General features: G+C 52.6%; 2 protein-coding genes across 2 annotated transcripts; one reads left to right on the forward strand and one right to left on the reverse strand.

Moving 5' to 3' along the window:
* Nucleotides 1–1,701: 1,701 nt before the first annotated feature.
* COL26b_004254 (uncharacterized protein) lies at nucleotides 1,702–2,258 on the forward strand (the record flags this gene model as incomplete). Its single annotated transcript, XM_053177134.1, has 2 exons — nucleotides 1,702–2,182; nucleotides 2,209–2,258. The coding sequence occupies 2 exons, from the start codon at nucleotides 1,702–1,704 to the stop codon at nucleotides 2,256–2,258; spliced, it is 531 nt and encodes a 176-aa protein (XP_053038970.1).
* Nucleotides 2,259–5,307: 3,049 nt separating this feature from the next.
* Nucleotides 5,308–11,038, reverse strand: COL26b_004255 (uncharacterized protein; the record flags this gene model as incomplete). The annotated part of the gene is made up of 4 exons (XM_053177135.1): nucleotides 5,308–6,070; nucleotides 6,120–10,724; nucleotides 10,808–10,830; nucleotides 10,979–11,038. The coding sequence occupies 4 exons, from the start codon at nucleotides 11,036–11,038 to the stop codon at nucleotides 5,308–5,310; spliced, it is 5,451 nt and encodes a 1,816-aa protein (XP_053038971.1).
* Nucleotides 11,039–12,801: the final 1,763 nt, after the last annotated feature.

Consider the following 12,801-nt stretch of genomic DNA (forward strand, 5'->3'; position numbering starts at 1 on the left):
TCTCGAGGCGGTGCGACAAAACTAGCGGCAATAAGTTCGCTTTTCGGCAGACCCTGGTTTCGGCGAGTCTGGGTCATTCAGGAACGTGTGTTGTCGTCCAATACATTTGTTTGCTGCGGCGATGCAGATATTGTTTGGGGCAGGTTCTTTTGGGGCTTTTGGCTTCTGTGCGGCCTACGAGACTATCTCAACATCGTCGGCACCGGTGTCGGGCGGCAAGACAGTTCTGCGTTGGCGCTGTTTCTCACGACGGCTCTGGACAGAGTGACTCCAGTCGCTTTTACGCGGTCAAACTCGTCGTTCTTTACGTTGTTTTCCTTGCTGTCCAGAATGGCAACCACCCCCCAGCAGCAGCTTCAAGCCTCGGACCCACGGGATTATGTCTTTGCGCTGCTGGGACTTATTGATCCAGACAAGAGCCCGTCGATTGTTGCAGATTACAGCAAAGACTGGAACACGGTGCAAGTTGAAGTTGCTACAGCTTGCTTGAGCTTCTACGGCCCGAGACTACTTTCGTTTGCGGGTACATGTCAGGAAAACGGAACAGCAGCTGCGAACGTACGACGTGCTCCTTCTTGGGCGCCAGACTGGTCATCACAATACATACCGCAGCCTTTGAGCATCACCTCCGACTTTGTGGTTCGGGGCGGGAATCTACGAAGTGCGTACTCTGCTTCGGCAGGCTGTCCGCAGAGTTTATCGGGATGCTTCATCTCAGACAAGCAGATATCCCTAATCGCCGTGCATGTGGACGACGTCGGACAGGTGGGGTTACCATTTGTTGAAGCGGACAATCTCGCAGACGATTCGGCGCGTGTAGCTTCTCTCGCATCGTGGATCGAAGGCCTCGAAGTCTTGTTAGGAGAGACAAATGAGGTATACACTGCTCCGGCGGACGTGCAAGAGGCTCTGTGGAGAACCCCGATTGCAGATAGGGCATATGCGTATAACTGGGAAACGGAGAGAGCGGGTGAAAAGACCTTTCAAGCGTACCAAGCTCTTAGGAGCGGCATGATCTGCCAAGGCGTGAAGTACGCCAATATTGCGAGCGTCAAACTACGCAGAAGACGGCCTTTTGGATGTATGAAAGGGTATATTGGACTTGGACCTTTGGAATTGAGGGACGGAGACTCCGTGTGGGTTATACTTGGTGCAGATGTGCCTTTTATTCTTCGTCCTGCTACCGATGGTGGGTTTTTGGTGGTTGGCGAGGCGTATGTTCATGGCATCATGGATGGAGAGTATGTGAATTCGAGGACCCACCCACTGCAGAGAATTGAATTGGCTTGAAACTGAAATTCGGCGTCTTCTTGGATTTGCACCGACTTGAAGTAAAACTCACCCTTGACTTTGATCATTTCATGGAGGGCACGGCACCTATCGACGACTTTCAACAAATGATGGTCGGCAAGATATCCGAGGTCGGTCTAGACGTGTTATGCTCTTCACGCACATAAAGATATTTCATAGTAGTTCAAAAAGCGTACAGATAATAGGTCATCGCGAAATTAAGGCAATTTGTTTCTAGGCAGCAGGTTATTCGGTAGTCCCAACAACCATGAACCGAAGACTATTGGCACAGTGTTTACAGTGAGTATAACGGAATTTCGACACTATGTGTTGGCATGCACAACCACACTTCTTCTCGTTAGGCAGCACTCACATTTCTCAACTTCTCCATCACCAAGTTCCACCGCCAAGATGACCATGCAAATCATCTCCGACCTACACTTGGAGTCGCCAAAAGCCTACGACATCTTCGAGATTGTTCCTGTCTTGGCCTTGCTAGGAGACATTGGCAATGTTGCCGCTCACAAGGACGACTGTCTCGCCTTCTTCACCCAACAACTTCGCCAATTCCGCATTGTCCTCTTCGTCCCCGGAAACCACGAGGCATACGGATCCGACTGGTCCAAGACACTCGAGATTATTCACACATTCCACGAAGACGTGAACAATGACCCGTCCTTGGGGCAATTCGTCTTGTTGAACCGAACGGTCTTCCGAGTCCCAGACACAGACATCATCATTCTGGGATGCAGCCTTTTTTCTCACGTCCCTCCTGAAAGTTGCGACAATGTGTCTATGGGACTCAACGACTTTTTCCAGATTGAAGACTGGGATATCGACGCGCATAATAAGGCACATAAGCAGGACCTGGCTTGGCTCAACGGGAAGGTCGGTGAGCTTGAGCAGTCTGATGCGAAGATTATGATCTTCACACATTGGAGTCCCACGAGAGACAGTCGCTCCCTTGACCCGAGGCATGCTTCAAGCCCCATTACGCCTGGATTCGCGACCGACTTGTCAGGTGAAGCGTGCTTCAAGAGTGGAAAAGTGAAAGTATGGGCGTTTGGTCACACCCATTTCAACTGTGACTTCACTGTTGAACGGGGTGGGGAAGCCGAGCCGCTGAGACTTGTCACCAACCAGAGAGGCTATTACTTTTCCCAGGCTACGGGTTTTGACGCAGAAAAGTTATTAGAGCTGGAAGATAAGACTCATTGACTGTGTCGGAGGTAAGGGATCTTGTCACCATAGCTAGCCACAATTTCTACTTTGTTTGACTTAAGCTCAGGGAACACTTCTACAGTATGCTTGCGATGAAATTTCCCACCAGTTCGTGATAAGTGATTGACTGATCAAGAGGTGGCATTCATTTGGCGCATGCTTTCATCCTAAATATCTTTCATACTTGGCTGTAGAGCACCGAGGGGGTGATCCATGATCCAAAGAATACTGATCAGACACTTTATTCGCTTGGTTTACGTGTTCCCCTTGTTTCAATATATTGCAAATGTACTCAGCACAAGTTATTGGGACAAACAAATAATCGTCCTACTCATCCTTTTGACAGCTGCATCTACGACTCGTAGAACCATTGGGAAATCAATGGACGTCGCGAGGTTCATGGCGCGAGACTGAGCTCTCGCAAGATTCTCTCGAAATCTAACGACACCGAACAATAGCGTTTATACGTAGAATAAATATCGGGTACCGGCGATCAGAACCACCGGAAGATAGGTACTCAGAAAGAACACGTCATGCCAGAAATTAGAGGCTTTGTCCTTCCTTCTAAGGGGATTTTGCCAGGGACTAGCGCAGAGTTGCGGTGGAAGCTTAGAAACGTTTCAAAATGGAATATTCTGGTCGTGTGGTTGTAAGACACTGCGGCTTGCGTGGCCTTATACTAGCCTTCGCTTCATTCGCCTTCGCATAGGTCTAGCGTAACATAAAGGGATCTTTCGGTGTTGCTGCCCTAGTCCAGTTTGTATAAGGTTCAGGTGCGGCGGTTCTAATAGTTCATAAAATCAATGTAATGAGAGCCAGAGTTATGACTTCGCAATGCAGATATGTTATGAGAAACCGTCGAAAAGCTTAATTGAGAAGCCAAGTTATAAAAGCAGCTAGATATCTGAGAATAAACATGACTCTCCATCATTGTGATACAGGGGCAAGGACAGCGTCAGGCGAATGACATCATGCAAGGTTTTTCAGCGTGAGATGATATTCGATTAGTGGATCTAGTGGATGTAGACACGAGAGAAGATCTCACGGGCACGATTTCTTATGCTCGCAAATATTGCTTGAGCTTATGTCCTTCATGTTCTGTCGACATTATCTTTAGAGCAGTATAATCTTTGCTTTTCACTCTTGATCCAGAGACCTGGAGCCTGGAATTGATGAAAATACAATTATAGGTAGACTAAGACACCTATTTTTTACAGAGGCAAGGCTTGTGTGTCGCATAGCAGCCGAAATGGCGAGAGGGACAGAATGTTGTATGAATTCTGTGCCTGAAGTCGAAACGGGTGACGTTCTATCTAAACGCACAAAGAACGTGGATCTACCTTGAAGCATGCCGTTCCCTTCTATTCATCACGAATATATGCAGAAAGGTAGAAACAAAGGGCACTAGCAAAGGACATGTAATTAGCACTGTCGCGTCAGCATCGCGTACAACAATGAAAACCTTTCGGCGTGTTCTTGGCTGTTTACCTGTTTGATCAACCATAACCTAACGCAACGACCTTGCGATTGTGTCCTGATAAAGGTGCGAGAGTAGTCCCGCACCTTTTATACTTTGAATTGTGTTGATGTTAGTGCTGCCTTTGGATTTCCCACACGTTGCGAGCTTGGTTATGCCTGCATCCTGAGCTAAGTATGAAGCAAATAAATAACCTGAGCGGATCATAACTGTTATATCCAGAATTACTTCTTTCCATCTTTCTAATTGGTAGCTCGGCGCAAACGTTCCCACGGAGCTCAGAATAGTAGCAGCTTGCGAAGAGACAGACCGGCCACAAGTTTGTGCGAATACGGCCAGTGACATAAACACAATACCACAGCGAACGACAGCGACGGGAAAGACAGAACCTGAGAAAAGGTGCTGCCTAAAGGCTCGTGAAATACCCATAATAGTGCCGACCTCATAAGCCTTACATTCCAGATGTAATTCTGAAGATGCTAAATAAACCGACCTATAACTTGATTGGATTTCCTAGAAATCACAGAACGTGTCAAGCTAAATACATATATATATATATATAATAAGACGAAGGCGAGCCAACTTCAAGCATACACACCGATAAGCGCGGTAGATGTGATCATTCCGTCTTAGAGGTGAAGATCTCATTGGTGACCTTTAAATTTTAGGCATGGCTTGAGAATTTAGAGAGATTTGGAAAGACGCGACACAATGGTCCTACGGAAGTATGGTTGGCTGAACGTATTTCTCTAGCAGGCCAGAGAGCCTATCCCAGTACTGAAACGCGAGTCCATAGACCTGGCACCTTCGCAAAGCGCTTCAACCGCCCTTCGCCCGTGTCCGTCTCTGTCCTGTTTCAATATGACTGAATAGTGGAAGAACACTCAAGAAGGAGAGACGTCAGTAACTCTGAACGACAAGATCTTGAGGCATTGACGGAGAGAGACCAACTTGCAACCCATACTCAAAGACAAGGTCACCCTACGTTGTCACGGAAGGCCAGATACATCGTGTGAGTCTCATTTGAACCGCAGGTTTCAGACTTTTATATCGCTCCAGTCGGAGTCTTGGGAGCGACAAGAACACACGCCTCGTTCAATGTTTTCCATGTCACAAGAATCCCAGGAACAAAAGGCGATGATGAATTAAAAATGATCTTTTGAGGCATGCACGGGGAATCCTCTATCCAAACACTTCATAATCCCAACAACTACGGTATCGTAACCATGTCCGACGCCGCAGACTGCCACCCAAGGCTTAACAGAATAAAACACAAACCAAGCCCAAAGGGCCACAATGCCCCCCTATGTTCAATGCCATCAATGCCTCTTTTCCAAATCACTGGCAAGGTTCATGTGCATCAATGCTTGAGCAGTCCAGTCGTCGTCTTGGCCGCCGTCCTTGCTCTTCCACAGATCCATGCTTTCACGTCCGTCGACGCCGGGAAGATTGATCTGAGGTGGCGGTCCTCCCGGTCCTGCTCTCGACCCCGGCTTCGCTCCAACTGGCGGCGGTCCCTCGTAACCACCGAATTGGTTGAAGTCAGGCAGGTCGTACCCGTGACCTTGCTGCGCGCTGGCTTGACCCTGGTACAGTGTACCTTCGTCGCCTGGCATCTCTGCGATTTGGCCCTGGGAAGGCAGGGCAGCCATGTGTCCGTGCTGCTGGTCGAACTCTTCCTGCTCCAGAATCTGTGGTGCGTGCTCGACGTTGCGAAGGCTGGAGGAGCCAGGCGCCAGGCCACCCATACTGCGTTGACTGCCGATAGAAGCGCGGTGCGGATCTGGTCCGTCCTGAACGCCAGGGTCGCCTCCCATGCTTGCAGGATCCATGTCCCGAATGGCAAACTGCGCTAGGGTACGCATCTTACGGGTAACCCATCCGGCGAGGATCTTGCCGCGTTGCTTCTCGCCGAGGCGGGATCGGGGGAAGTCGCCCTTGTTGACAAAGGCTACGATGTCGACAATGATTTGATGCTCGTTGAGGATGGCGTTGACGATGACTGGGACGACGGAACCGAGATACGCCTTGCGGGTAATTTCGGCGAGTACGACAACGAGACCACCGGCTTGGAAGACGGCACTGCGTTTATTAGCACTTGTACAACACGGGGTTCGTGCACATGACTTACCATCCACCGCTGACAATGTTTCGGTGGCATCGTTCCACAGATGCTTCAATGTCCATGGGGAAGTGACTCAAACCGTTAATCTCGAATGTTTCACCGATATTGCCGAGAACGAACAAGACCTGCATATCAACCTGCGCACCTCCAGGACCAATAGGCCTGCTCACGTTATGCAGGAAACCCAGGTCACCAGTACGAACGTACTGAATGCTCGGATCACCATCCACTGTCCGGCCGTCGAAACGCTCGGCGTCAAAAATGTCCTTGGAGCCATAGAAGCTCTTAACGCAAGCCTCCGAGTCCACCCAGATTTCACCGTACTCGCCATCGTGGCAGAGTAGTCGGCTCTCGGGATTGACGATGGCAATTTGTGTTGATACAGGGACCATGCCGGAATCCTGAAGGAGCAAAGCCTTGGAGTCTTGTTCGGGATCCACGGGGTAGATCAATCCACGACGCAGAGCCTTGGTGTCCAACCCGAGCTCGATAGGTTCGATGCACATGTATGATCTCGACGCGATCATAGGGTTAAGTACATGCGAGTAAACAGTGTTGATGGCGGTTCTGTCGAGGCCGGTAGCGGCGAAGTGAAGCCGTACCTTCTGGAACACGTCCACGCGTGGCCGACTCTCGGCCGAGATCATCATGTTCTTGAGCTCATGGAGGGTGAAACCCTTGCCCTGCATCATGGCCATGGCATGGTCCAGCATTTGCGGGGTAGCGTAGGTGTCCTTTATCTTGTACCTCGAAAGCGTGACGAATAGTGACATGGGATTTTGGGCGAACTCGACAGGTGAAAGGAGGTACGTCGGTGTTCCGATGTAGATACCCATCAGGCACGAGTGGATAAATCCGAGACCAGTGGTGCTGCGAACGCACCCAAGAACAGGGCGCGAGCTTGTCATCTGGCACGTCTCCTTCTGGACCTTGCACATGCCCAGAATTGTATCGTGGCCGAGTTGAACCGCAATACGGCGCTGGTCAGGCGTCCAATATGTCCAAATGATGACAGCATAACCCGACTGGATCCAGGCGGGTTGCATCATGATGCCGTTGTCTCTCAAACCGCTGCTCTGCTTAGGCGGCTTGGTCGTGTTGTAGTAGTGGGGTATCGGTGTCTTCAAAATGGACGCGGCCTGCTTGATATGGTTCGCAACAGGCTTGAGCTTGACGAGATGGTCGACATCTTGGTTGACCAGGACAGCCTTGACGCGGAAGTCAGCAACAACATGCAAGAACGCTGGAACGTCCTCGTTCAGACGGTTCTGATCAAGAGGAGCCATCGGGATGACCACCGCTCCAAGGTTGATACAGGCGTGAACCGCAAAGACGAACTCTTCGGAGTGTGTGTACATGAGGATGAGATGGTCGCCTGGGCGGACCTTGACCTTATTCTTCAGGTACAACGCCACAGCTGCAACCTTCGTGTCGAATTTCTTCCAAGTAACGCCCTTGCCCTCCCTGCCACGACCATCTATAGTGCAGTAAGCGAGCTCTTCGGGTTGCCGGGCGACACGCCATTGGATGAGGTCGGTGATGCAACCGAAGTTGTTCAATGGTGTGGATGTGCGATCGTCAATAACAACTTCTCTTCTGTCGATACCAGAGTATTGCTTGTCGGCGGACATGAGGATATCGGCGCGAGAGTCGGATGAGATCGGCGACCAGATGCCTCCGATTGGATCAACACCAATTGGCAGGTTGAGGACGGCGTGTTCAACGCCGAACTTGACATGGACGCAGGGCAAGTTGCCCAGGTCGAATTCCCGCCTGCAAAGCATGTTACCGATATCTCTGCGTCCGTTCTTCACCACTCTAGGGAGAGAATTAGGAGCCGTAATCATAACGCAGTACAGCCTCAAGTGATGCTCCTGCATCAGGACATCCATGCATCTCTCAGCGAGAGAATCAAGCAGTGCTGTGTCGAGTTGCCTCGGAGGCCCTCCTGAGGTGAGAGGGGCTGTTGACGCTGCTGGTGATTCAAGCACTACGATGGGTAGATGCTCTTCGTTTACAAAGACGTCGAAAGCCGAGCAGTCGTAGATCTTGGGTACGTTTTTGACAATGCTGACGACGAGATGCTGCACGAAGAAGTAGCGATGCTCCGCGACTTCGGTACCGTGCTCAACCCATTCGACCTTTTGGCGGATTCGGTCCTCGTACAAGCCAAGGACGAAGATCTTGCCCTCAATCACCGTACCAAGCAAGCCGGTTCTCAGAAACTCGGGTTCCACAGGCGTCGGTGTCGGCTCACCTGGGTCGAACTTGTACGGACGGGCGTGGAATATTTGCTCAGTATGCTTAGGAAGAGCCCAGAAACCGCCCGACAGTGAAGGCGAATCGACCCAAAGTTCTCCAACCGCATGTGGTGATGCCAGCAAGCCGGTCTCGGGATCGACGACGGCTAACGTGGCATCGGGTATCGGATAACCAAATGCACCCACACGAACGGCTCCTAGCTCGCTGGTTGCCCGCTTCCGAGCCTCGTCTCCGATCGCGAGAACTACGACTTCGTTCGTTTTGAGGGCCTCTCGGTCTAAAAGTACCTCACTGAGCTCGTTCTTAGCGCGCTGTTCGGTAGTAGCAGTGCCGCCACCCCCAAGGAGACTGCCGAAGCCGTTGGAAGGTGCCGGTTTTACTTCTTCCTTTTCTTCCACATCTGATTCAACGTCGCTACCCATGTCAAGTTTCAAAGGACATCCCATTCGCTCTTCGCCTCCGAGCCAATCACGGATACTGACAACCATGCCGCCATGTTCTGGCAGGCAGAGCATTGGCGCAACAACCTCACGAGCGCGGGGGTTACGCAGAGGCCTCAGCCATCTGTCTGCCAAGACCTCGTGGAACTCGCTATCGACCGTCAGAGTATCGATCAGACAGAGCTTGACGGTTTGGAAGTTGGGCTCCATGCCCTTCTTGAAGTTTCTCGTCGTCATGGGATCTTGTTGGTAGTTGTAGGCGGCGCGCTTGAGACCGGGGTAATCCGCGATCATGAGGGTTGCCTTGTACTTGGTAATGAGGTGGGCGTAAAGTCCGGCAACCTCAACAGCCTTGTTCTCGAGCCAAACGGTGGTGTGTCCTCCGTAAACAGTGAGGAGAACACCCAAAATCATACCGATGCCCTGTCTGGGATCCAGATACGACAGTAATGTCTCGCTTGTGGCTCCGGCACCGATGAGCCGGCCATTCTTGTCTCGCAGAGTGCGGTTGAAGGTATCACCCGGCCCATTTCCAGGCACCGTAGACACAATTGCGCTCAAGCATGCCATTTGGTGCATGATAGTCCGGTGACTGAGCACAACACCTCTGAGATCACCAGTAGGGGCCCTTGAAAATTCAATGTAGGCAAGGTCCGGGACCGTCAGAGGCGGAACATCATCTTTGCGTTTCGGGTGGAAACTGCCAAACTCGTTCGTCTTCCACCACTCAACACCCTTGGGCCAATTCAGTTTCTGCGTTGTTATGTCGCGCTGGAATGTCTTCAGATTGTTGTCCGTGGTGAGAGCCAAATGCGCCTGAGTCGACGTGAGAATCAGGTTCAATTTCTGGTAGTCCTGCAAGTCATTGATGGGGACCGCCACGACACCGGCGATGAAACAGCCCAGCAGAGCGATCGCAAAATCGATGACTTCCGTGTCACGGTAAATAAGCGCAACTCGGTCTCCCCTGTAGAGCGAGCTCTTGTCTCGGATGACTTGTGCGACCTTCTCGGCTCTTGACGCGAGCTTGTCCCACGTAATGGAGGCAATTTCTTTGCCTTTGCTGTCCAGTACCCAGTACGCGGGAAGTTTTGCTGTCGTCTTGCCCCGGTGCCTCAAGACAGCGGCGATATTATCAAACTTTGACATTGGGGTATTGCTGTCGTGCGGGTCGGAGATGGCAAACGGGAGATCGCGAGGTTCTAGGGGCATCTGGTACTCCAGCGACTCTGGTGGAGGTAGATCGTTTGCAGTCAACATGGGTGGTGCCATGGCTGCCGTGGGCGAGAAGGCCTCGCCGGAGGAATACCTATGTCCTCCGCCGTACTCTTCATGTGGAGGCTGGTCAAAATTCTGGCCTCCAGTAAAGCCCGAGAAATAACCTGTCGTGTCCAACATCGTGCCGGTGCGGCTATCGTACTGGTTTTGCATCTGGTCCATGTAGGCGCCCTGCTGGTCGGGATTGAAGGCGTAGTCGGTCGAAACCATAGTACCTGATCGAGTGTGCGATTCGTTGGGGTTGCCCAAAAAGAGAGAATCATGCTGCTTCATAGTCGGCCGGTGCTCCGCGAGGGGGCCACCAGGTCTGAGGAGGCCCGCGGGGTTCATCTGGGGCGAGCCATAGCCGTCGCCGGGCGAGGTATATCCAGGAGAGGCGTACCCCGCGGATCCATGGCCTCCGTATGGTGATTGCGGTCGTCCAGAGGTTGGGGACGTCGGGCTCGTAGGATCGGAATCTCTACCGCCGAGGGCGGCGAGAGCGGCTGCTCGGTGACCATCGCTCGAGGGATGGATTGAACTGTCTGGTGAGTGTATACCCAGCCCGCCTCTGGTCTCGGGGGCGGCGGGAAATCCGGCTGAGCCTGGGCCCATGTACTGAGAGAGGAGCTGCGTTCGTCGCTTCTGGTATCTGTGAGGGAAGAGGGGTTCGTTAGCCGCTGTCGCGCCGGCGTGGGGATTTGGAGAGAGGACAAAAGGAGGGGAAATGCCCACCCTTTCTCTGTGATGTCGCCTTCCTACAAGCACAAAAGCGCGTCAGTCAATGCGAGCAAGTCAAGGTTTTGGCAGCGGCTGCGGGTGCTCGGGCACGATGCGCGCGCGCGAGGGCTGTCGAGGTGGTTCGGGGCGGGCTCGCCGCATGGCGCCACAGAGTCGCAAACGTACCTCCAACTCCTTCTCCAGCTCATCGAGCTTGTTTTGCAAGTCGGGGCTTAATTGTGCCATGTTGGAGGATTTCTTGGTTCGACGACTGCAACGGTAACGATGGGAAGGAATGCGAAGAGGGTCTGGAAGTGGCCGAGACCCCCGGGTAAGGTAATGGGCGTTGTGGGGAGAGGTGGGAGTCGTCCAGAGTTAAGGATTAAGGTGAGGTAAAGGAGGGACGATCGCAAGTCAGGGCACCAGAGCTGTCGATATTGTGGTCGCCCCGATGGCTGGTCGATGTCCCTGACTCTGACTCCGTTTCCCGACTGGCGGCTGCTCTCCTCTGTGCAGAGAGTGGGAAGAGCAAGTCAGGTCCAGCAGAGAGTCCTGCTGGTGCGGATTGCGGATTGCGGGTTGCGTGCGGGTGCAGGTGCAGGCAGTTCCTCATTCTCCTCCACCCAGGCAGTTCGTTCAGTCTCGTGACGTAGGTCGGGCCAGGAAGAGCACCAGGAGCAGCGGCTGCTTTACTGGGTTTGGCCCAAAATGAGGGTGGTGGGCGACTAAGGCGACCTATGAACCTGCCGGGTGCCAGTCCAGAGTCCAGGCCACTTCTCAGCAGTACGTACAGGGCGAGTTCAGGGTTCGAGGCGGGAACACGGGGAGTTGGGTGGTGCGGCACCCGGCCTCAACTGACAAAGATTGGTGGTGGTTGGCTGGATAGCGCAGCGATACGAGTGCGAAAACGTTGCGGTTGTCATACCCTGGAGACATGCAGGAGAGAACGGACAGCTTGTCGGCCAAGGAGAGCGCATGTTCTGTAGCAAATGGTGGAATCTGTATGCGCCGCGACGGGGCATCTCAAATAGTGCTCGATGGGGACATTCACTACGCAGTCCACACTCAGCATCAATGAGGGGCAATTCTGGCAAGTTCATCCTGTTCACCCAGGCCGACAGCCGGTGTCAAGCTGATGATTAGCGTCGAGATCCCGGATTGCAAAGCCCAGCAGACTTTCAGGTACCCGCGAGGCAACAACTCGCAGGGTTTGGGGGTTCGGCTCTGAGGGTGAGGGGAGAAACATCAGTGCATGAGGCTTCATGTCACCGGCGGAAACACCTCGAAATGCGGCACTCGATGATAGCGTCATAGGGACAAGCATCGTTGAGGATCAAATCCGGGATGCGGTCGATGCCAGCAGCCCGAAATCAAGAATCGACCCAGAATAGTAGACGGCCGGTCGGAGGACGTCCCAAACGGGGCAGCCAAGTCACTGGATGACTGAAGGAGGTGACTGCCGGCCTTGGTCCAGCCAACGGCCCAACGCCTTCCATCGGATGCTTCCCTGTTGCGAGGTGCCCATCGATCTCACGCCCCTGGACCTGCCTGAACAAACCAGAAACCATCGCCAATTATGTCAATACTGATGCCCAGCTACTGCAGGCCTAGTAAGTTATTTTTGTTCGCCTGCATCCGGGGACCGCACTTCATCTGAGTCCAATCCCGAGATGAAATCCGACAACGGGCACGTCGTTCATCGTCTGTTTCCCAGCACTGATGAGTGTCTTTTCTTGCCTGCTGGAGAAGGAATCTGCAGATCCATCCCATCTCACGCCGCTCTGCGTTATTGGCTCGTCTAAATGCCCCGATCAGGCCTGGCCCTTTGAACGGCTTAGTGTCGACAAGGATTCATCGACCTTCAAGCGCACGAGCCAACTGCAACGACGGCGGGGCTCTTCGTCGCCAACCTTTTTCTACGACTTACCTAAGTCATATTAAAAAGTTTTCCTCACTACGCGTTTGCTATTTCACTTTCTCAAGCCACGTCGTAGCACTCCGTCGCGAGC

The sequence above is a fragment of the Colletotrichum chrysophilum genome (genome assembly GCF_026319265.1).
Source record: "Colletotrichum chrysophilum strain AFK26 chromosome Unknown scaffold_25, whole genome shotgun sequence".
Classification (NCBI taxonomy): domain Eukaryota; kingdom Fungi; phylum Ascomycota; class Sordariomycetes; order Glomerellales; family Glomerellaceae; genus Colletotrichum; species Colletotrichum chrysophilum.